Source organism: Hemicordylus capensis, chromosome 2 (assembly GCF_027244095.1).
Source record: "Hemicordylus capensis ecotype Gifberg chromosome 2, rHemCap1.1.pri, whole genome shotgun sequence".
Lineage (NCBI taxonomy): Eukaryota > Metazoa > Chordata > Lepidosauria > Squamata > Cordylidae > Hemicordylus > Hemicordylus capensis.
In genome coordinates this window covers 304,882,589-304,908,061 of record NC_069658.1, presented here as the reverse complement: position 1 = coordinate 304,908,061, position 25,473 = coordinate 304,882,589, and the positions used below count along the sequence as shown (strand labels likewise).

Below are 25,473 nucleotides of genomic sequence, written 5' to 3'. Positions count from 1 at the left end.
TTTATAGTTTTTTAAGAAGTGTCAGAGGAGAACCCATGTTCAGCTAACCATGAATTTTTTCCACATGGGGCTTTTAAAGCCCTTTAACTCGCACCTCCTCCGGAATGGAGGGGTTACGTTCACATATTGGCCAGATTTACACCGAAGTCCATGCAAGTTATCGGGGAGCAGCTCACACACAATTTGGGTTATTCACTGCCTGTTAAGAGTGTAGCCCGATATATATCTGGGGTAAAAAAAAATCCACTATTTGTGTCTGTTTTGGTGGGACAACTGAGTTTGCAGTAAAGCCTCCCAGTAAAATCTGCTGTGTGTAAACGTCCCTTGAGATATTATGTTTTGATTGTTCATTTCTCTGCATTGTGAGGGGATTGTGGGGGAAGTGCAGGAGCTCATGATCACTCTGTGGGGACAATCAGTGGTGGATTAAGAGAGAGGCAGAGTAGGCATTTGCCTACGGTGGGAAAATTTGAGAAGTGGCAAATGTTGCATCTCCTCAAATTTTGCCACCCTTCTCTGGGGGTAGTGGTGGCTGCAGCAAGGGTGGGGGTAGTAACTGCAGGGGGGCAAGGAGGGGAGAGTTCCCCCTTTTTTGGGAATGGGGGGCAGGGAGCTCCTTTCAGCTCCCCTCCCTCCTCCCAAGTGACTACATGGGCCTCTCTCCTCTCTGCTGAGCAACCCCTTTTGGCCTTCCTCGATGAGGTTGGAAACCATTTTTGTTTACTAAGCAAGTCCATTAAAACAGGTTGCTTACCTGTAACTATTGATCTGTGAGATATCCACAGGTATTCATAACAATGGGTTCTGCACCTACTACCTCACGGAGTAGACTTCTTTAGTTCTTTGTGTGTTCTTACTGCATTGTGTGGCAACATGGTGTTGGGGACACCGCCCCTGACCCCAACATTAAACCCAGAGCCACCAACCCAGAGGCCTGTGTCTGGTTCCATTTTGTTAAGACAGGAATTAATGCCTGGAATCAGGGTGAATTGACCCCCAGATCTGAACTGTTCTGTGAAGGAAGAGGTGATCCAGCATTGTATTGTGAAATGGGTACTCAAAGAAGCACAAAAGCCAGGCCAGAATAATCCAAATGCTAAAATGTGACTCACTATCAGATAATGTCTGTGGGAGAGGCCAGGGACTGACTTCCCCTTTCGTGTTGCAAGAAGTCTATGTTAATCTTTGTCAGTGATTGCTCTGCTATACTCAATTGCTCTCTATAGAAATTCAACATAGGTAAATGCACACAAAGAAAACACCTATAAACTTTAATTCTTACTTTACTAACACCTTAACACCTCATGGGATAAGGCTGGCAAATCTGGGACAAGAGAAGAGGCCCATTTGCAGCTCAGAGATGCAGATTAGCTTGGGTCCCCTCCCCAAGATAGCAGCTAACAGAAGATGGGATTAAGATCTCCCTGGACTGCCTGAATAATTAAAAAGACATTATCCAGAAGGTAACAGCAAGTTGTCACCTTTTGGGACCCAGGAAAGATGAAGGGAGATCAAAGGAAGATACAACTAGAAAGAATGAGGCTTACTGGACAGAGAGCAAGCAGTCTCTTGCCTACAGCAGGCAGTCTTTTGCCTACAAGCAATCTTGTGCCTACAAGCAAGATCTGCTCATGAGCAATCCCAGAGTTTGCTGCTAAGCCGCGGGGCAACAAGCAGGAACTCTGTCCATGGACAGGAACTGTCGGTGACTTCCACTGCGCAGTGAGAGGTCAAGACTTACCCAGCCATGGTACCTTCACTCTCTGCCTCACTCTGAGCAAACTGTCTGCTTGACCACCAGAAGCCAGACCACCGCTCCCAAGTTGCTGTTCCCAGCTACAGCCTCTCTCCTTCAGCTGAAAGATCCACCATTCTCAAGCCTCTGATCCTGGTAATATGCTGCCTTCACAAGCCTTGGATCCCTCTTCCCTCCTTCCTACTAAGCACTGCTACCCCCTTCCTAAGCCCGCCCTTCCTCCTCCTCCTTTCTCTGCTTCTCTCTAAATGTTTTATTTAGGATTTGTTAGATTATTAGATATCTGTAATTACTGATTGCACACACACGTTAGTTAGGCGCATTACACTACACTTTGAATCGGAAACATGTTTTTAATGTGGATTATTTTATCCTGATGAGCAACTTTTTATAATAAAGCCCATTGAACTTCCTGAGTGTGTCTCTCTCTATCTCTGTTTGCGCGCCCAGATCCTACATGGTCACCATCTCCAAGAACCAATTCAGTTTGTGTATGATGTGACTTTGCCTCTTTCCCTCTGAGCATGTACAGAGTGCGAAACCAGGTATAGTTCACAACATATAATTTGGTGTTTCCACCCAGTTCATTTGGTGACACCATGGCTTTCTGGAAGCATAAAGAGAAAGAAAGCAGATCCAAACCTGAATCCTGGGAGGGAAGTGAATTTAGTGGTGCCTTTCTAGGACCCAAGAAGAGGAAGTGGGAGGCAGCTTTAGAGGAATTTGGACCTTCACCCTTTCCAAATCATTTTTGTTTACTAAGCAAGTCCATTAAAACAGGTTGCTTACCTGTAACTATTGATCTGTGAGATATCCACAGGTATTCATAACAATTGGTTCTGCACCTGTGCAGAATAGAGTAGTCTACCTCACGGAGTAGACTTCTTTAGTTCCTTGTGTGTTCTTACTGCATTGTGTGGCAACATGGCCACTGAATAAGTGGTTAGAGTGCCTTTACCATTGGTTCCTGGATGACTGCCACGTGAGATGATCATCCTACAACTTCAAACAACAGTGTTTGAAATACAGGTAAGTACTATAGAATGCCACCTAATGGCACAGTGGGGAAGTAACTTATCTAGGGAGCAAGAGGTTGCTGGTTCGAATTCCCACTGGTATGTTTCCCAGACTATGGGAAACACCTCTATCAGGCAGTAGCAATATAGGAAGATGCTGAAAGGCATCATCTCATACTGCATGGGAGATGGCAATGGTAAACCCCTCCTGTATTCTACCAAAGAAAACCACATGGCTCTGTGGTCGCCAGGAGTCAGCACCGACTCAATAGCACAACTTTACCTTTTACCTTTACTACAGAATAGCATACTGCAGCAGGGAGGATGGGAGGGTCTTTTGAATACCTGCAGATCACTCACAGATCAATAGTTACAGGTAAGCAACCTGTTTATCTGTGTAATGATCTGAATGGTAATCATAACAATGTGTGATCACTGATTAGTAATCTTACCCTGGTAGGCAAGAGTAGTATGCTACTGCAAGACCCTTTTCAAGATGTTTCTCCAAACTCTATTGCAGCAGCCATTCCCACATCCAAAGCATAGTCTTACAAACAGCACATTAGATGAACAGGTCACAGCCTGACAAATATCTTGCATGCTCATCCCTGACATATGCTCAGTCAAAGATGCATATGCCCTTGTTGAATGTGCCTTCACAATAAGTGGTGGTTTCATACCTTGAACTCTATAAGTCAGAAGGATTAGCTCCACCAACCAATGGGACATATGTTGACGCAAAATAGTCTGTTGCATGCATTTCCCTTCATAGGAAATAAATAAAAGGTTTGTTTTGTGTATATCCTTTGTTCTCTCTAGGTAGTACAATAACGACCTGCATACATCCAGAGCATGCAACACAGTGTCTAAAGCAGAAGTTGGATTTTGAAAGAACACCAGTAAGACAATACCAGTGTTCAAATGAAAATCTGAAACAATCTTTGGCAAAAATTGTGGGTCTGTTCTCATTACCACTTTATTTGAGCCAGTGTTGTGTAGTGGTTAGAGTGCTGGATAAGGACCAGGGAGACCCAAGTTCAAATCCCCATTCAGCCATTATTCCATTCACTTCTCTCTCAGCCAGAGAACTGAGAGTCACGTCTCTCTCAGCCTAACCTACTTCAGTCACTTCTCTCTCAGCCTAACCTTCTTCACAGTCACTTCTCTGATTCTGACCCAGACACTCCTCTTCAGACAATTCGTGGTCATGATGTTGTAGAGAGAAGTGGGCTTGAACAGAGACTGAAGTTGTTTCAGGAATGTCTACACCTGACTGGGGTGATGTTTGGATAGATCTTGTCCAAAAAGCAACTTTATTTGCCAGAGTAGAGAAATCCCTTTTAGGTTCTTCAGTTTGATACTTAGCTGGCATAGCCTGAAACACTGTATAGTTGAATGACAAGCTGGTGGAATCTGAGGCTGTAGCATTACCTATGGACACTGAGGCACAAGTGACCTTGCTGGGGAAGCATATTGTAATGCTCTCTGTGCTTTTCATTGCTTAAAAATCCTGAACTCCTCATAATCAAATGGCAATGCAGAAGAATCTGCTCTCCCTTGATCTACAGTTACCCTGTTGGTGCTTATATGGGCACTCGTGACTAGTGGCACCAAATGGATCTGTGCAAGAACACTGAGGAACACAAAACGGTACATGACTATGAGAATCTCCACCATCTAGGTTCTTCTGCTGATGAATAGAGTGATGCCTCAAGGGTGACATGGAAGGTGTTTTAGGGATTGGAATGTGCTCTGCATCGCCTTCCACATCCAAACTCACTGTTAAAAAAAAAACTTTAGAAGTTGAAGGTGCTGTTTCTATAGGATCCAATAATGACAGGAGAGTATTGGAAGGCTCATCCTCTGTCAAAATATTTATAAATTTATTTATTTATATTTTTATACCACCTGATGTGTACATTTCTAGGTGGTGGAATAATAGTGGGATCATTATCTATACTGAGGTGGATAGCTCCCTCACTTGCAACTAAGGCTGAAGGAGCCTTCACAGGAGGCTCTGATCTTGCCTTCGCTGTCAAGGAGAAATGGGCATGCTTTGCCTTCTCTTTTGACATTGACTTAGGCTTTGTTTTTGAGCTGTGATTGGCATTTGTTGATGTCAACATCAATGCTTTTTTTAAACTCTGAGCTGACATCAGAGAAGGAGTATGGTGCATGGTTGTCGATGTCCCCATCAATGTTGGAGAGCGGGGCTTTGATATCAACATATCTGCCATTTTCTGTTTCTTTGTGGAGGTGGCCAAAAGGAGTGCTTCTTCCTCTCCCGGTCTGTGCCTCTTATCTGCCCTATTTGTTAAGGATGGGCCAGAGACCAACACTGGGCACTTAAATAAATGTGCCTCTGACCTCAAGGCTGCGCCCGATATTGAAGGCTTCAGTTTAGTCTCAGTCAGCTGCTTCGACATTAACATCGCAATATCCGTCTGTGGTGAATGAGGGCATGGAATTCTTGGGTGGAGGATATCCTCGTAGATAGCTTCTCTCAGTCGAAGAGCCCTGTCTTTTTAGTTTGGCGTGAAAACAAGGCACAAATACTACAGGTTGTAGTATTGTGTTCATCACCCAAACAAAAAAAAGTGAATGTCCATCGCATGAAAGGAGAACCACACTGTACCTAGTGCATTTTAAAAAGTCTTTTTTGCACTCATCAGAGGGGTAGTCAAGTCAAGTCAAGTCCAGGTCAAGCCAAATTATCTCGAGCACCACAGCCAAATCACAACCTACTTACATAGCCAAGAATTGATACAAGTTATTGCCAAATAAACAAATAAACAAATCTGAATCAAACCATTAAAACACTGTTTACGCTGTCCCCCAGAACTGATCCACTGTGGAGCAGAGTCTGATGAGGTGAACGCTGAGGCAGTCAAAAAGGAACTGATGGTAAAGGTGCTCTAACTGCCTATTCAACAGTTGTGCTCTCACGCAACGTGGTTAGAGCACATGAAGAGCTAAAGAAGTTTACTCTGTGAGGTCCTGCATGAGGTCCATTGTTATGAATATCATGCAGATCACTACACAAATTGAAAAAATATCACATTATAAATGAAGGTTATGTCCCACTTATTCTGGATCAGTGCTCTTGACTTCACATGAATATTAAGTGGGTTAATTGGGTTAGAAATTTCAGTCTATATATAGTGGGGTTAACTTAGCATGGGAGTCAAATGACATACTAGAATAAAGGACCAGGAGGAGAAATGAGTGTAATTGATCATGTAACAGAATGACATGTGGGAAAGGGAAAGATAAATGTGCTTCTAGAGCACACTGGTAGGAAGAAGCAGGCACAGAAGAGGAGTTGGGAGAAGGGGTTGCTGGAGTGGGAGGGAGAAGCAGAGGAGGCAAAAGCAGTGATGGACGGGTAGTGCCAACAATGGGAGATGGGAGGTGTGAGATAGCCTTTGCAGAGGGAGAAACAGCAAAAATACACTCCAGCCATATGAACATTTGTACATGTGGCTCAGAGGGACTTCAGCCACTAGTAAAAAACCAACAATGAGGAATAGTTAAGGACAAAGTCTGAAATGCAGAAACAGGCTACAGCTCTAAATATTTGTGTATTCAAAAATGTCCTATCTGTCAACAAATTGAAAGCTATTTATGATTATATTATTTGTACCTGGAAATTTGCTGCAATGACTAAATGTTAGTTCAGATATGCATGTGTTGTTTTACAATATGGTTAAGCCAGTCTACAAGCCAACCAAAGTGAGCTGGATTTAAATTAAAATCCTTTCTTCTATGCTGTATTTAGTAAATAAATCACCTGTAAAAGAATATTATCATTTACCTTGATCCTTTCATACAACTTCTGGATACCTATGGTTTTAGCCTTGTCTATATATACTATACTTTCCATCATTTCTTCTGTTGTTTCAGGAACTTTTAATGCACGTTCTTTAATAGTTTCAAATTCATTGCATATCCTGAAAAATAATTCATATACAAAAGTTTAAAGGCTTAATTTGGTTATTCCTGACCCATACATTTTATTTCTTGCATTTCTAGACGGCTTCCCAGGAAAGCTCCTGAAACATTTTACAGTAAAATCAATTAACACATCTATCAAGTATAATCAATGAATAATGCAATTAAAAATACAACAAACAATCACTTTTACAATTACAGATCTGAAGGGGGAATAAAGCAAACATCTCTGAGGCTAATATAATCTCTGGAGAGTGTCTGGCTCCTTTTAAAAACAAAAACAAAAAAACAAAAATAGCACTATTTTAAAATGAAGATAAAAAAAGAGGAAATATGTAATTAAAATGCCTCCCCATAGCTGTTCAAGTGACAAATCAGAGGCTATTCAGCACTAATCTCAGCCATGCTGAATAGGGGAGCAGTAAAACTGGCTAAATCTGTAACATAGAATTGTTCGTTTAGCAATGTAGAAGTTCTTTGCTGAGTAGAACTTACTTCTAAGTAAATACTGTAGAAGACTTTGGTAGGTATTGCTGGATAATAAAAACCTGTATTAAGTGTTGTATGGAACTTCCATTTTAATTCTGCTTTCAGCTAATTATGTAACGGTAATGCTTCAGCAATGCTAAAAAGCTCTAATGTGGAAGCAGTCTTCTATTACCATGCCAGTGGCTGCTGATGCTCCAGTGCAAGAGCAAGGTCATCTCTTCATGCTGGAACAAGTTGATGAGATGACACCTTGCACCAGCACCGGGAGCCTGGCACCTGATCTCATACTGTACTGGCATTATACAGCACAGAACAGGCTCAGGCTGTCAGTGTGCAGTAATCAAGAATAAACAGGTTGCTCACCTGTAACTGATGATCTGGTAGAGATCTGTCAACATCCATAAGAATGGGCTCTGAGCCTGTGCAGGAGACCATGCGGTAGTCATGCCACAGCTTGTCGGGGCATCCAACCCACACCCCCACGCGTGCAGCATGCCTTTTAAGGGGCAGCTGGACGTTGCGTTCCTCAGTTCTTGGACGACCACCGAGGAGGATGACCATCCAGTCGAGCGGGTGAGTTCGTAAGATGACACGGTGAATCATGAGCAACGGCAAACACACAAGTATGTACATAGCAGAGCACTACTGCAGAGGGGTGGTTCGGGAGGGTCTTATGGATATCAACGGATCTCTACCAGATCATCAGTTACAGGTGAGCAACCTGTTTATCTGGATCGAGATCTGTCGAGATCCATAAGAATGGGCAATTAGCAAGCTCCCTAAGAAGGAAGGTGCAGAAGTGCTATTGCAAAACCCTTTTAAGTACACTTCTCCAGAAGCTCACCTCTGCAGCAGAGCGCACATCTATGGAATAATGCTTAATGAAAGGCATCTCCGAGGACCATGTCACTGCTTTACAGATATCCAGGAAGGTGATCCCCGAGAGGTGTGCTACCGAGGAAGCATAGGCCCGAGTGGAGTGGGCCTTGATGGCTGCTAGTGGTGACTTGTTCTGGAACTGGTACGTATGATTCGCTCAACTAGCCACCTGGACAAACGCTGCCTGGAGATACAGGAGCCCTTGGTAGAGCCCTTGTAGGCCACAAAAAGACGTGGCATAGCTCGGAACCCTTTGGTGAAGTCTAGGTAGTATAGGAGTGATCGTCGCACAACCGCCTTGGGGTTGTCTTTTAACGAAAGGCGGTATATAAATGTAACAATAAATAAATAAATAAATAAATCAAATAAATAAATCCAGAGAGTGCATGGCACATTCCAGACTTATTGACGGCTCTCTGAAGAAGGTTGGGAGGACAATGTCCGCGTTCAGGTGGAAGTCAGACAATTTTTGGAAGAAAGGATGGGTCCAAACACATGAGGACCTTATCCGCGTAGAATCTGGTGTATGGTGAGTCCATTCTTAGAGCTGTCAGCTCGCTCACCCGCCATGCTGTGGTGATTGCCATGAGGAAAGCTGTCTTTAGGGAGACTAGACGCTAGGAGAATGCAGTCATTGGCTTGAAAGGAGCTTGTGTCAATGACGATAGAACCAATGACAGGCTCCAGGGTTCTACCGGAGCCTTGATTGGCAGGAAGACGTTAGTGAGGCCCTTCATAAAAGCCTTGCATAGCGGGTGTGAGAACAACAACCTGCCCTCACACCCCTCATGCTTCGAGGAGAGAGTGGCTTAATGGACTTTCAAGGAAACATTAGCCAAGCCCTGAGATTTCAGCTTGGTCAAATACAGGAGTATGTTCTGGACAAAAGCAGTTCTAGGCAAAAAACCTTGGGTTTTGGCATACGTCTTAAATCAAAGCCACTTCCCCAGGTAGTTCCACTTGGTAGAGGGTTTCCGTTGATTTATAGAATCTTATCTAGAAGCTTATTTGCCAGGCGGTCAGATGAAGGGTGTTGACGTCTGGGTGTAAGATGAGTCCGTTGTCCTGGGAGAAGAGGTCTGGCACCTTTGGCAGGCAGTGGTATCGATTCTCCAATAGTCTGTGTACTTGTGGAAACCAAGGTTGCCTTGGCCACCACGGCATCACCAGGATGCAGGAAGTTGGTTTGGACAGGAGTCGAGCCACCACCTGGCAATCAGTGGTTGAGGCGGAAACATGTACGGTGTTTCCCTTGACCAGTCTAGTTGGAAGGCATCCCCCAAGGGCAGGGGATTGTGTCCTGATCTGGAGCAGAAGTGGTCGCACTTCGCATTCTTGGGGGTTGTGAATAGATCTATCGTAGGTTGCATCCAGGTTGCATCAAGGGGACTATGTATCTCGAGTCGAGCTCCCACTTGCTCCCGCTCCCACTCCCCCCCCCCGCCTGGCCGCCCATGGCACCAGAGTAATCGCTTTCTTCTCCAACAGTTCTTTTACTTCTTCCTGTAAGGTGACTGTTGGAGGAGTGAATCTCATTCCCGTAAACTGCGGCATCTGCCTGAATTCTATGGCATAGTTGGAAGATATTATCTTCAAAACCCAGCGGTCTGATGTTATATGGTGCCATGCAGGGGCATGGCTTGCCAATCTGATAGAGGGAGACGGCAGTATTGGATTGATAGTGTATTCTGTTGTTTGAGATGTTGAGGCCCCCGCAGGCGGTAATGGGAAGAGTGGTGCCAGTGGACGGGCTTGTCTCTCAAAGATGCTTCTGGGTGTCTGATGTCTTGATTAAGCGAGACTGTGTCTGCTTCCCTTTGTTCAGGAAACTCTGTTTGTAGTATGGGGTTTTGTTGCTGTCTGTAATAGTGGCAATCCTGCTGGTGGTAGGACGGCCATTGTTTTGAATATAGAGTGCGATATCTTGGTGTGTAAGATGACGTTGATGGTTGCACTGTGAAATTCTTTGCTGTAAATTTTGATTTTTTCATTAGCTCCATGGTGCTGTCAGTGGTGTCACTGAAGAGACCAGAGCCGTCGAATAGAAGTCCTTCAATTTTGTCTTTCATGCCTGATTGGAGGCTGGTCGAATGCAGCCAGGCATGTCTGCACAGAGTTACAGCTGCTGTCAGGGACCTGGATTCTGACTCAGCCAAATGTTTGGCTATGCTCAGCTGTTGCCTGGTCAATTCTGCTGAACGTTCAAGTGTTTGTTGGAACTTATGCTAAAAGTCCTCAGGAGCTAATGAGTCTAAGTCAGATTGCAGAGTTTCCCAAATACTATGAGCGTATTTGGCTGTACATGCAGCATAATTTGCTACTTTGATGGATAAACAGGAGGTAGAATAGACCTTGCAACCTAGTAGGTCTAACTTTCTCCCTTTCCGCTCTGGCGGAACTACATGCTGTTTCCCAGCTTTAGAAGCAGTTGCACAATCAATTACTAGGGAATTGGGTGCTGGGTGCTTTAAAAGATAGGTATTGTCTTTGTCCTGTATAAACTCTCTAGGCGCTTTGAAGTGGGGGTCGAGGTGTGAAGGCCCTCCCATCACATTTTGCTGCCCTAGTGGTTACAGGGAGCATGGGTAGGGCCACCGGAGCCGTGCTTTGTGTCTTAAGCATGAAATTGTAGACTGGGTCATCTATTGTCTGCAGTTCAGACCTCAAGTCTAGACCCAACGCTTCTGCCATGGCATGGACGTGTCGATGGCATGTTTTCATTTCTTCATTCAGTGAAACATAAGTTGTCGGGACCACGTCTGTAGGGGGCTCCCGCAAGGTATCTTCACTTTCTGGGTTGGATTCAAAATCCAAGGAGCCATAATGTTCTGAGGCTGAACCACTGGGAGACGATGGAACAGTTGTCTGTATATGCGCAGTAGACAATTCAACCGTGGACAGTGGTGTCGTTTGAGTGGCAACTGTGCACATGGATGGGCTTGTAGTTTGTACTGCCCTCTGTGTTGTAAGCAACGGACTTGTCTGGGATGCTGTGGTAGACAATGGTCTAGACGAAGCAACTGTCACAGCTGTGGAAGGCAGGACGTATGGCTTCTATGGTTGTTGGTAAGGGGCACCCAGAGAACAGACTCCTAGGTTGGGGGCTGAGTCTTCAGCCGCAGCAGACAGAACATGTGCACAATCACACATGTGCCAAGAAAGGGGGCTACGCAGGTGTTCGGCAGTGAGTGACGCACGTCGTGTACTCACGGGGGCAGGAACCCCTTCTTCAGTGGGTAAGAACCCCTTGAAGATGGATGTTGATGGGGTGCTTGAAGACGAATCCAAGATGGACAGAATTGTGCGCTTCATAGCAGGATCAAGTCTGGCTTCGACATCAGTAGGCAATCCTTCATCATCATCGGCCTCCAGTAAAGGTGTCTGAAGGCACGGAGTCACCTGCTTTGACATCGACACTACTGGCATGTGGAGAGTTGATGTCAGTGGTACTGGCTGTTGGCTTCGAAGGTGCAGATGAAGATATTGGGGTCAGTGCCAGTGAAAGAGACCTTGCCCTCGACATCCCCAATATTGGAGGCGGGTCCTGTCGATGTCGAAGTGATGTTGTCGATGCCAGGCAGAAAACCGCTGGTTCCAATGTCGATTGTAGACTTGCAGACGTTGGTCGCTCTTGTAGACCAGTAGGAGATGGTATTCAGTCTCCTGTCAAGTCAATCAGTCGTTGACGCTTCTCAGCTGGCGCCGAAGGGTCATCGATGCCGTGGCGCTTCAACGGTCTGGAATAGCTCAACAAGGCACTGGAGCTACGATTGCGGTGGCCATTGGAGCAACTTCTACGCCGATAGTCAGACGACATCGACGGTTTCGACACCGAAGGGTCATGATGGGTGGCTGACATTGACTTCAACTACTTTAGATGACCTGATGTTGACAGCATACCCAACGCTGAAGCAGCTCCCTGGGTTGACACCGTAGAGCCTGAGTCCTTCGATGTTGGTTTCGTCAATGTCGATACACTCGGCAGCGATGGTGATGCTGAGGCAGATTTTGTTGGCGTTTTCTTTGGCGTCCCTGGTGTCATATATCTCTGCTCACAAGCACAGGACCCTGTTCTTGTGAGTTTGCTTAGAAAACGAGGGGCATATTTTGCACTCCGACATGTTATGCTCCTCTCCTAAGCAGATGAAGCACAGATGGTGCAGATCCTTCGAGGGGAGTTTTGCCTTGCAGCCCTCACAGCCTTAACCAAAAAAAAAAAGATCGAACTCATGAGGAACTTTCCGATGAAGCAGTGGCAGACCGAGGTCCAAATGCTAAGGCAGTCAGAAAAGAACTGAGGAACGCAACGTCCAGCCACCCCTTAAATAGCACACTGCACACATGGGGGCATGGCTTGGATGCCTCAACAAGCTGGGCATGGCTACTGCATGGTCTCCTGCGCATGCACAGAGCCCATTCTTATAGATCTCGACGGATCTCAATCCAGATGATTAGGATTCATCAAAGGAAAAACAGGTTGCTTACCTGTAATGATGATGTTACAATGGTCCTTGTGCATTCACACTGTTTGGAGTGCGCCTGCACAGCTGATCCATTGGGAAACCTCTAAAGCACAGCGTGATGCTCCAATGTCACTTGCACATAGGCAGCATGGCCATTGATGATTGGAGCCATCACAGTTCCAATCCTGAACAACCTTTGAAGGTAAAACAACCATCTACCAATCAAGGAGAATCTGAAGGTAAGTGAGAGACAAGAAAGGTAAGGAACACCTGCAGTGGGGTAGGTATGTGGGTCGCATGAATTCATGAGGACCACTCAAAGATCATCGGTTACAAATAAGCAATCTGTTTACCTTTGTTGTGGTCCTCCATGCTTACCCAACTATAACTTACCCAACTATAGGAGGGTGCAGGTGAGTCAGAATAGCAATTGCTGCAATACACTATTCCCAAATGAAGCAGCTGCAGCAGGCCTGATGTCCAGCACATACTGTTTGATCAGTGGTGATTCAGTGGACCAGATGGCTGCTTTACAAATGTCTTGGGTCCTGAAAGACCTTCTGCAAACTGCAACTTGATTCTGTCTACTATCCAATGTGAAACTCTTTGTCCTGAAATTATCTTGCTTTTGTAGAAAATGAACAAGGTACTGTCATGTCTGAAGTCTGTATCCTGTCTAAATTAAAAGCTTATGCCCTCCAGTGTACATGACATCTAGTATGTGAAGAGCTTTCTCTGATACTGGATTAGGAAAAAAGTAGGTAAGGTTTTATCTTGGTTGAAATGGAAAGATGAGGCTATTTTTGGTCTGAAAGAAATGTCAGGTCTCAAGATGACTTAGTCCTTATAAAATTGGACATAAGAAGCATCAGACCTCAAAGTTAACAACTCACTCATTCTTCTTGCAGAAGTTACTACTATCAAAAAGACATTTTGAGCAATGAGTATTTTAAAGAAGTTGTTGAATGAGACATGAAAGCTGTTAGAAAACTGATAAACTACATTGCTGAATAGACTCCTTAACTGTAGGGAACACATTGTTAAGCTCCCTCATAAACTGTTTTGCAAGTAGATGGGGGGGAAACAGTTGATGAGTCCAATCCTGGGTAAAATGCAGATATTGCCACTAAATGTAGTGGCATTTCAGATACATATTTAAGAGTCCAGATGACTTCAGCAATGATATATAAAGTAAAATTAGTTGTATAATTGCCTCCTGTAGGAAAACTTGTGCTGATGAGCATAAATGGAGAATCTTTTTTATTTGAAGGAACAGGATTTCCTAGTAGATTCTTTTCTTGCATTTAATAGAATATTTTCTAAAGCCTTTTGTGTCTTATTAAATCCGTATCCTCCATTCTGTCAGTTTCAGAGTGGATACATCATGATGTAAGATCTTCATGTTGTCCTGAGGCAGAAGATCTACAACTGACCGAAGTCTTAGGTAAGTATTGACTGACATTTGACAAAGCAGAGAAAACCATACCTGTCTTGGCCACAAAGAGGTTACAAGGATGCAATGTATTCCTTGAGTTAAAATGTTGATAATTCTTAGGATTAAAGAGGAATAGGTAGAAGAATGTTCCCATTCACGGCATGGAATGTTCCCATTCACACATTCCCAAGAGATCTATTTCTGGCTTCCGCCTTGAAGCAGAAAAGGTGAGCTTCTTTTTGGCAGCTGAAGTGAAGAAATAAACTGTTGTTGGAACACACCGATTCTGAAAGACAGGTTTTAGGGAATGCCATGCATTGCTTTACTTGTGAACCTGTGGAGATAGACAGTGTCTGCTGGGAAAGTCTGCTGTGACATTTTGAACTGCTTGAATATGAGGGTCACCAGGAATATTTCATGTTGGATATATTTGTCCCAAATATTCATTGCTAAGGCATACAGGGATGTGGAGACAGTACCCTCTTGTTTGGATACACATCACTCTCTATTTTGGTAGATAAGCCCCCTTCGTGATGAAATCTAAGACAGCACCTATAACCTGTATTGTCTGAGTGGGAACCAATTTAAATTTTTCACAGTTGTGCTGAACTCCTAGATCCTGAAGCAATTGTAATGTCATTTTTATGTGCTGCAAGAGTTGATTGATGGATGTCTTCCAAAGCAATCAACCAGTCATCGTCGTAAGGATAGATCTTTACCACTATAAAGTCTCTCTTAAGAATGCCATAATTGTGGCCATGCATTTCATGAAAACCCTGGAGCAGGGGCATATCTAGGGTAGGGCAGGCAGGGCACATGCCCCAGGCACCACTTGAAGGGGGTGCCATTTTTTTAAAAAAATTAAAAAATTAAATGGCCACTGAAAACAAAATGGCCATTCTGCATGCTCAAATGGCCTCTGTGAGGCCCTAGGACATGCCAGGCCTCGCAGAGGCCATATGAGCATGCATGGCAGCCATTTGTTTTCAGTGGCCATTTTAACATATATATATATTCTTAAAAATGGCCACCGCACATGCTCAAATGGTCCCTGCAAAGCCCTAGAGGTCAGCGAGGGGAGGGGGAGCCTTTGCAGACCCACCCCATAGCCTTTAGGAAGCCCCCGAAGGGGCTACAGGTTTTTTTTAATTTAATATAACATATGTCACTGTACACATATTCAGTTTGGCACTATGTACAGAGAATCAGGGCTTGTGAATAATGAGCAGAAGCTTATGAGCTAGGATTGTGTTCATTTGCTCTTATTTTACTTCTTGTGATAAGTGAGTTAGATGTGATGTCTTAATAATATGGCTATTAATGGTTAGTTTGTCTTTGAACCAGTGTGAAATCCTTAGTATTAAGGCCCACTGGGAGTTTCTTGCTCTCTTTCTCTCATTTTAACTGTCTTTCTGAAATACTAGAATATATTCCAAGCAGTGACACAGTTTACTCTGCATATCCTTTAATTATTTTCAGAGTATCTGGGAAAAGTCAAATTCTCCATTTATTTTTAAAACTTATGTAATAGTGATGCTACAATGCATAGTAGAGAATTAGACATTAGTTTTCAAAGTACACCTCCACATAGTATTTGGGTATTTCATGAGCCCCAGCATACTGAAATTTGTAGTTTTCCAGCATTTTTTGGTCTGGCTACGTCTACTGCTAAATAGTTTTTGAAATATTAAAAGATTAACGAGCTTGACTTGTATTTTTCAGCTGATATTATGGTAAAGTTATCTGAAAGATGGGTGTCAGATGTTTGGACAGGGGGTGCAATTTCAGTGCTTGCCCTAGGCGCTATTTTCCCTAGATATGCCTCTGCCCTGGAGGCTGTAGATTACCAGTACAAAGTCCTCCAGTTCATACTGATATGCTCTCCTACAGCAAAACATAAATACTTTATGCGGGATGCTCACATGGAAATACACATCCTTGAGGTCTATAGCAACAAACCAACATTCTTTGATCAACAAACAGAGGCTATTTTGAATAGATATAATCCTATGTTTTGTTGTAATAAAAATCTGTTCAGGATTCTGCAGCCTTCTTTAGGATTTGGAACTATCTTAAATAGAATCCCTGGAGTTGTTGAATTACGTAACCAGCTCTACTGCATCCTTCTTTAACAAGGACAGCACTTCTTTGGTAAGAGTAGGAGAGGGGTGGGTGTACTTCACCCCTGGAAACATTGGAAGGGTATGAAACTCGATCACACACCCTATCCTAATGATTTTTAATACCCAGGAATCTACTGTCATGAGATTGCAGTTGTTGTACTAGGAAAGTGGTGTCATTGAATTTGGATGCAATAGGCTGGTCTGGTGTTGAGGATATACAAAGACATTAAAAACGTTGTTTGGCATTGTCCACTTGTTTTGATATTTTGGTCAACCTGTTATCGGATCTCCATGGGGTGCTCCATTATCCCAGTGAAAAACAAGAGAAATCCCCTGAAGCATGTCTGAAAAAGTAGTGACTTTGACCCTCTTGTTAATAGAACCTTGATTTTTAGAAATCCAATGTGGTCTTGGCCTGATGCCATAAATTTAATTTAACTTGGGCATCCTCTTCAGCAATTGGAGAGTGAGGACACCAAGGCAAAAATGATGAAGTTCTTGGAATGTTGAGAACCTCATCATCATCCTCCATGTGCTCTATTCATACTTGATCAGCAATGGCCTTCTATGTTGAAGGTCCAGGTTGAACACATTGAGAAGAATGACCACAATGGGATGTCTGTAGTTGTATATTCTTTCTTATGTTTTTCTAGATTCTGTATGCTCATGTGAAAATTTCTTCAATTTCTCCTTCAAAGATTTCTTCCTGTGCTTTGATGTTGAGGAGTTATTGGATGTAGCTCTGATTGGAGCCAGAGCTGTGGTCTCCCAAGATAGACTTGAATCCTGAAAAGTGTTCTGAAGAATTTGTTTTGGTAGCTCTGAAACAGGGGCCAGTACTGCCATTGGTGCTGAGACTATGGACATGGTTGATGTCAGCATCCATGTTGATGATGAGAATGTGTTCTATGTTGATTGACCAGCCGATGGTGAAGCAGTAGTAGTCAAGGAATGCGTGTAAGAAGGATGAAGAGCGAGGTTGTAAAAAACTGCTCAAACTCTCAGTCCAATTTTTTGTGAGTTTGGAGAAAGCTAAACAGATACAGCACATTTATATTTTATGATTTTCGTCTTTAAAAAATCAGACAAAATTGTGCTGATCTGTTAATGGGAGCTTCACTCTATAAAAACAGGTTGCTTACCTGTAACTGATGATCTGGAAGAGATCCGTTGTATTCATAACATTGGGTTCTGCGCCTGCGCAGTGACCTCACGGACCGATTAGCTAGCTCCTCGCTCCACCCTCAACTGCCATGCACGAGGCCGTGCTGTCCTTATCTCCGGCAGTTGGGGCATGTCTCTTTCAGTTTCTGGTGGACCGTCAGTTGTCTCTTTGACATCCCTACTTGATCTTGTCCTGCTCATTCATCGTGGGGAGGTCTGGGCGGGTCTTATGAATACAACGGATCTCTTCCAGATCATCAGTTACAGGTAAGCAACCTGTTTATCTAGATAGTGATCCGTTGCATTCATAACATTGGGTGATTAGCCAGCTGTAATCCTGGTGGTGGGTAGCATTCATGGCAGGACCCTTTTCAGTACGCCCCGCCCAAACTCTCCTTCTTGGGGTTGGCTGGACGACCAGGTCGCCGCTCTACAGATATCCTGCATCGGAACCCCTGCCAAGTCCGCTGCCGAGGACGCGTAGGCCCTTGTTGCATGTGCAGTAACAGACCCTGGCGGAATCTTTCCTTGAGCAGTATAAGCTAACCTAATTGCTTGCACAATCCACTGAGCCAATCTTTGCCGTGAGACTGGCTTTCCTTTAGAGGGTCCTCTGTATAGGACAAACAGCTTTTTAGTGCGCCGCAAACGTCTTGTGGCATCCAGGTAGTACAAGAGTGCTCTACGCACATCCAGAGTATGCATATCCCTTTCTATACTAGACTCTGGGCTTTGGAAAAACGTTGGAAGAATTACGTCTGCATTGATGTGGAAATCCGTTGTCACCTTGGGGCGAAATCTCGGATCCAATCGTAGCGTGACCTTATGTGGATAAATTTGCATGAATGGCCGGTCCATCCGGCCGTGGTGATCGCGATCAAGAAGGCAGTTTTTAGGGTTTGTAAACGTAAAGAAGCTGCGGCCATGGGTTCAAACGGCTCTCGAGTCATTGCCCGCAGCACCAAAGTTAAATCCCACTGCTGTTGTGGGCGTCGAATTGGTGGAAACAAATTATTCAGGCCCTTGAGGAACTTTTTGCATTCAGGGTGGGAAAACACCGTAGCCTTGTCCCAACCCCTATGTTCTGCTGAGATCGCTGACAAGTGAACCTTCAGAGAAGTGTTCGCCAAGCCCGTCATCTTAAGAGTTGTCATATACAACAATACCTGAGTAACACTTGCCCTCTTTGGGGAAAAACCATGCTCTTTGGCATATTGTTTAAAACGCCTCCACTTACTATTATAATTGAGGCACGTAGACTTTTTTCTATTATTTAGCAGTATTCTTTTTAGTAACCTATGCGCCATGCTGTCAGTCTTAGAGTCTCTACTTGAGGATGTCGTAGCGCCCCGATGTTCTGAGTCAACAAATCTGGCACGTTGGGAAATCTGTGGTAGACCCCTCTCGACATACGCAGCACCGCTGAGAACCACTGTTGTCTGGGCCACCATGGCGTTATCAGGATGCCCGTCGTGGCGTCCCTGAGCATCTGTACAACAACCTTCGATATCAGTGGTTGTGGTGGAAACAGGTAAAACAGACTCTTGGTCCACCTGTATTGAAAAGCGTCCCCTTGTGATCTCTCGCCTACACCCGCACGAGAGCAATACGTTGGACACTTTGCATTTGCAGCTGTCGCAAACAGATCCACAGTTGGCCATCCCTACTCGTCGAAGAGGTTCTTAGATAGATCATATTCATCTCCCATTCGTGTTTCTGACTGAACAGCAGCGACCTGCTGAGACCATCTGCTTGTATATTGTCCACTCCCTTGATGTGTATTGCCATCAAAACTATGTCTCGAGCTATGCACCAGTCCCAAATGTCTTGACTCAGCACGCAGAGTGACCGAGAGACTGTACCTCCCTGTTTGTTTAGGTATGCCATTGCCGTGGTGTTGTCCAGATGAATCTGCACAACCTTCCCTTGTAGCAGCGGCTGAAATGCCTTCAGGGCTAAAAATACAGCAAGGAGCTCCAGGTAGTTTATGTGCTGTCTCCCCTGCTGACTCGACCATTGTCCTTGTATCTGATGGTGTAGACAATGCGCACCCCAACCCTGCAGGGAGGCATCTGTTGTCACACTGCATGCGGGTGTGAGCGGTTGATAAGGTACCCCTGACAGCAAGTTGGTCGGGATTGTCCACCAATGCAAGGATTCTAGCACCGCACTGGGGAGCATAAGCCACTTGTGCTGACTGTCGTGGTTTGGGCAGAAGCTTTTCAGATACCAACTCTGTAGTGTGCGCATATGCAGCCGAGTGTTGCAAACTGTTGTATTGCATGAAGCCATGAGTCCCAGGAGCCTCTGTACTGATACAGCCCTTTGCTCCGGTTGTTGTTGAAACAGGTGAATAAGTTCCTTGATCTGCTGGTATCTGGACTGGTATCAGGTATGCCCTTTTCTCCTGCATGTCCAAAACTGCACCTATATAATCGACCCACCTTCTGGGCTCCAACCTGGATTTCTTCAAGTTCACCGTAATTCCCAGGTCTCTCAGAAGATCTAGTACACACTGGACTTGCAAAAGTAACCCTTCTCTTTCATCGCTGACCATCAGCCAATCGTCTAAATACGGATATATTACTATACCCTTGGTCCTTAAGTAAGCCACCACAGCCGCCATCACTTTGGTGAATACCCGTGGCGCTGCGGACAGGCCGAATGGCAAAACCACATACTGGTATGCTGTACTTCCTATGGTGAACCGCAGGTATTTGCGATGTTCTTCGCGAATGCCTATATGAAAATAGGCGCCCTTCAGGTCCAGGGTGACGGACCACTCTTCCTGCACTAGAAGGTGTAAGATGCTCTGCAGGGTTATCATTCTGAACTTCCTTGTGTCTACATATAAATTCAGCTCTCTCAAGTCCATAATGGCTCTTATCCCCCCATCCTTCTTGGGGATTTGAAAGTAACGGGAGTAAAACCCCTGCATCCTGTCCATCCACCTCACTGGTACGATTGCTTGCTTTTCCAACAACACTTGTACTTCTTCCATCAGCACCTGGGTTGGTCTGGTATATGTTATTCCCTGAAAGGGTGGCAAAGCTTTGAACTCTATCGCATAGCCAGCCCTTATGATCTTCAAGACCCACTGGTCTGATGTTATATGGTGCCACGCTTGAGCGTGGCTGGCCAGCTTGATGGATGCGCTGACCTGCACAAGACCGATGTCGTGGGCCTTGGGTTCCTTCTGCTGTGGTGTTGTTGGTTTCAATGGTGTTGTTGGTTCCAGAGGTGGATGGACTGTCCCATCAAAGAGACTGCTTTTGCTGGTCTTTGCCTTGTTTTTGACCTCTTTGGCACTGGGCATAGGGCTTATTATGCTGGTAAGGCTTATACTGTCTCCTGTATTCCCTTTTGTCTTGTCTGTACGCCATCCGGCCTTGCTGCCGCCCGAACGTGCGGTTCCTAGATGTCTGTCCACCCACGGCCGCCATGAATGTCTTTGCCGTGAATTTTGACTGCTTCCAAGACTGCATTGTCGAATCAGTAGTCTCAGCAAAGAGCCCTTTGCTGTCGAATGGCAGATATTCCACCTTCTCGCGCATGTCTTGCTGCAGATTTGTCGAGCATAGCCACGCATGGCAACGCAGAGTTATGGCAGTAGTCATTGCCTGAGATTCAGTTTCAGCAGCATGCTTGAATGTACTCAGTAGATGCCTTTTCACCACTGTGGACTTTTCATATGACTTTTTAAAATTGTCTTGAAACTCTTCCAACGACATCGTCGCCGAGTCTTGAAACAGCGTATCCCAAATATGGTGTCCATAACGCGCCAGACATGCTGAGTAATTTGCAATCTTTATTGCCAAACTAGACGTCGCATAGACCTTCCGGCCCAGCACATCGAGCTTTCTGCCCTCCTTGTCATTGGGCATCGAATGACGCTGTCCCCCTTTTGTAGAGGCACACTCTATTACTAGTGAATTTGGCACCGGGTGCTTCATGAGGTAGCCATTGTCATCGTCCTGCACCCGATATAGTCCCTCCAGCTTGCGAGAAGTAGCCGTAGATGTCTGCAAAACTTCCCAGGCCGTTTTTGCCGCCTTTGTTATCGCCGGTAGCATGGGTAGAGACACTGGGTGTGCCACTTTGGCACGCGCCATCATATTGTATACGGGGTCCTTTAAGTCCAACTCTGGTTGTTTCAACTCAAGCCCCAAGGCTTCTGCCATTTCACAAATTTGAATATGGTATGCCTTCAATTCCTCTGTGGGTGATACAAAAGTGTGTGGGGGCACATCAGACGGCAGATCTGGCTCAAGCGGTTCCTCCGGGATCGAAGGGTCACCTTCATCTGACTCTGTCGTATCCGAAGAATCTGCATCCCCAGAATCTGGTACCTCCACTGGTGGGAATGGCACCTTCTGCTGCTGTCTTACCGGTGGCGCAGTCACCGGTGCATCCCTGGGTGGAGGTTCAGGTGCAGGTACCGCAGCCTGGGCTACCAAAGCCCCAGATTGTTGCTGTGCCTTCCAGATTTTGTACTCGCCATAGTCCGCCAGACAAACCACTGGTGGGGTGTGTGTAAATCCACACACGTGGCTAGACTGCGAGGTGGCCGGGTGGGTGAAACACGTCGCAGGAGGGCGTACAAACAACGGGGATGGCCCAGTTAGGGTTGCCCTATCCATCACTGTTGGCCTCTGCGCCTGCATCAGGCTCATTGCAGCTGAAACATGCTGCACTGGCCTCAGTAGAGCGGGTAAATGCAGTGGTACACACTGCGGCGATATCGATGGGGTTCTCGGTACCGGGAGGACAGTCGGCGTATTTGGTACCGACAGCAACCTGGCACCCTGGTCAGTAGTCACACCCGAAAAGCCATGAAATGTTGACCAAGTCGGCGTGGTATCAGTCAAATCCAAGAGAGCCAGCAAGTCAGTTCTTGCCCTTGCACCCTCTGCTATCCCTATCTCCGCAGCATCCTCTCCAAAATCAAGGTAGTCCTCCGTCCTGTACTCCTGCCGTGGAGTCAAGGCAGGCGAGACCAGTGGGGTATGCGCTGGGGTGAGCTCCATCGCTCCCCGACGTTGTAGAAGGGGTCTCGCATCCGGCGGTTCCAACATGCCGTGAGTCCAGGCATCCTTCGACACCGAGCACGATGCCACAGCGGGTCTCGGTACAGAGGACGGCGTCGACATCAGTACGCTCTGTTCCATCGACACCATTCTCGAAGCCGTATCCCACATTGTCCCGACAGGCTGCGGTCTCGATACCGAGGCCAGCGTCGACATTGAGCCCGACATCGACAGCAGCAGTTCCTGTACAGGTGCCAATGAGTCTTGTACCGACATCGAGAACGTCACAGCATCCAGTTGTTGCGGTGCAGCCATCATCGTCACCCCTGTCGACATTGGCAGACCTGGACTTTCTCTCGACACCGAGACCCACGGTGTCGAAGCGGTCGATTCCGTGGAGTCCCAGCCCTCACAATCGGACTGGAGCAGCAATGGCGATGGAGTACGACTATGGACTCGATTCTTCTTCTTTCATTTTTGAGGGGGCGAAGCTTCCTGTTCTTCTTCCGTCGACGACTTGCGCGTATGTCGCTTATGCCGGTGGCGCTTCTTCCCCATGTCCTCTGGCTGCTTGAACTCCTTTACCACAGTGGCTTTCGACTGCCTGGCGGCAGAGTCCACCGCAGGAGCATTCGAGCCCGACTTCGTGGTTGACATCATGGTCAGTATCGAAGCCACCCCTGACATCGAGGTCGAGGGTCTCGGCATCGGCGGACGGAGTGCATCATCATAAAGTGCCGCACGCAATCTTAATGCCCGGTTTTTCAAAGTTTGCTTCGAAAAGGATGAGCAAATTTTACAACTCGCCGGGTTATGCTGCTCCCCTAGGCACAACAAGCAGGAATCATGTGTGTCCGTGGAGGACAGCTTTGCTTTGCACTCTGAGCAGCGTTTAAAAGTTGTTTTGGGCTTATCCCTGGCCGCCATGGCCTCAGCCATTTTCGCCTTGGGAATGATCATTTTTTTGCTTACTCTTTGAAGGGCAATCTGTACACAGTCCAATACACAGCCCAATATTCAAGATCCTTTCCGTGGTCCAATTCCAATCCTAGTCTTTATCCAAAAATTAACTATCCGAGGAGCTAACAGTCCAAGGTGTTGACGGAACGGCGGTCAAACAGAAACTGAAAGAGACACGCCCCAACTGCCAGAGATAAGGACGGCACGGCGTTGTGCATGGCAGTTGAGGGCGGAGCGAGGAGCTAGCTAATCGGTCCGTGAGGTCACTGCGCAGGCGCAGAACCCAATGTTATGAATGCAACGGATCACTATCCAGATCTTTTACATTTTTAAAAAAATTAGAGTCCATGAAAACAAAATATTTCTTTACAGGTAAACCAGCTTTGCTCTTGAAAGAGCCCTGTTCCCAATAACCTGCTTGCACATGGTCAGAAGGGAACTGAGCAGTCAGTGTTCCAACCATCTCTTTCCATTGGCCAAGCTGCCTGCATGCAAGTGATATCAGAGCATCATGAGGAGCTTTATAATTTTCCTGATGGATCAATTGTGCAGGCACACTCCCAGTACTGGGGATGCACGGAAGACCACACCACACACACACACACACACACACACACACACACACACACACACAGCATAAGGGGGAAAATAAATAACACTATGCATGTGGCGATAACTTTCTTAAGTTAGATATTATTTATAGCAAGACATTTACTCACATTTCATTTTCTTCTCTGTGATTTACAACTATTATGTCCAATAATTTATTTGCAAAGCTTCTTGCTTTATCAACCAGACCTTGCTTCAAATCATCACAGTCTAAACGCACCATAGGGAAATGAGCTAACATTGGCAAGCTCATTATTTCTTTAGAAAGACATAGAAATTCATCTATAAACTTCAAAACAATTATATTTGTTAATTTTAATTTAAAACACTATGTAAAACATGTACATACCTGAATAACAGTACTAAATTTCAACTGGCTAGATTAATCTATTTAAAATTACTACTACTATTACAAATATTGATATTCTTTTCAGAACAGAAGTTCTCAAAGTGCTTTGCACAGAAAAATAAAGGGTCCCAAGATAGGGATGTGCATGAAATGATTTTTGTTATTCGATTCAAGTTTGAATCGAATCAGTCTGATTTGATTCAGACTTGAATCTGCTGCCCTCAAATCAAGGTAGATTTGATTCAAATTTGATGTGATTCAAATTAGAATAGATTCTAATTTGATTTTTTCATGCTAGGCAACAAAGTAGGTTGGGTGGCAGGGTAAGATGAGTGCTGCCTACTGTTTGCTAGAGGTGTGCAAACGGGTTTGAAACCAAACTGGTTCAATTTTGGTTTGGTTCAAAGGTTCGGGGTTGAGCTGAAACCCCTGCCCCCCACCCCCAGTTCAGCTCAACCCCAAACCGAAACCCATCCCAATTCGGGGGTTTGACAAGCAATTAAAAAACTTTTTAAAAAAAATTAAATTTACCCCCTCCAGGGGCTTCTACAAGGTGGCGGGAGGGTCCGTGGAGGTTCCCATCTCCCCGCTGGCCTCCTGGGTAGTTAAAACTTGCCTGGTTCGGGCATCTTTGGTGCTTTCCGGGCCTATTCCCTGGCATGGTGGCCATTTTGGAGGCCACTGCGCCTGCCCAGTAGGACCCCGTGTGGCCGGGTGACCCAGGTGACAAGATTTGCAAGATAACAAGCCAACCAAGAAGCAAGGGGGATCACCAGCCAATCATTACACACTACAAGAAACCAACCAGAGTGACAGAAAAGCTCAGAGGGCCATGATGAAATGGCAATGACTAAGGGAAACCCAAATCCCAAATAGAATCTGGGGAGATTCGTTTCAAGATCTATTTTTGCCAGAGGTGCCAGGGCAGATTCGTTTTGAGGTTGGATGACTCAAATTGACCAGATTCAAGTTGAATTGATTTGACCTCAAAATGATTTGCACATCCCTACCCAAAGGGCTCACATTCTAAGACACATAAGGTAGACACCAGCAGTAGCTACTGGAGGGACACTGTGCTGGGGTTGATAAATTAAAAAGGTGCCCCTAATTGACTGAGCAGCAGAATTGTTTATATATTTTAATGCAAGAACTGACAAAAACTATGGGGGCAGGTACCTTCTTAGAAGAAGCATTTTCCCTTCTCTCATGCATAGGACAGAAAGCCTGTTCTAAAAGGGTGCCTGCTGTGACC

General features: G+C 45.4%; 1 protein-coding gene across 9 annotated transcripts in view; it reads right to left on the bottom strand.

The window, feature by feature from the left end:
- The window catches only part of DNAH12 (dynein axonemal heavy chain 12), a 277,218-nt gene that overhangs the window by 200,073 nt on the left and 51,672 nt on the right, over positions 1-25,473 (bottom strand). For 8 of the 9 annotated variants that reach the window (XM_053291166.1, XM_053291165.1, XM_053291159.1 and 5 more), the window contains 2 exons: positions 23,983-24,161; positions 6,587-6,722 (listed from right to left, as the gene is read on the bottom strand). In XM_053291166.1, the coding sequence (XP_053147141.1) occupies positions 6,587-6,722; positions 23,983-24,161 (315 nt within the window). The remainder of the gene's footprint in view (positions 1-6,586; positions 6,723-23,982; positions 24,162-25,473) is intronic. The other variant, XM_053291167.1, reaches the window with a different exon arrangement.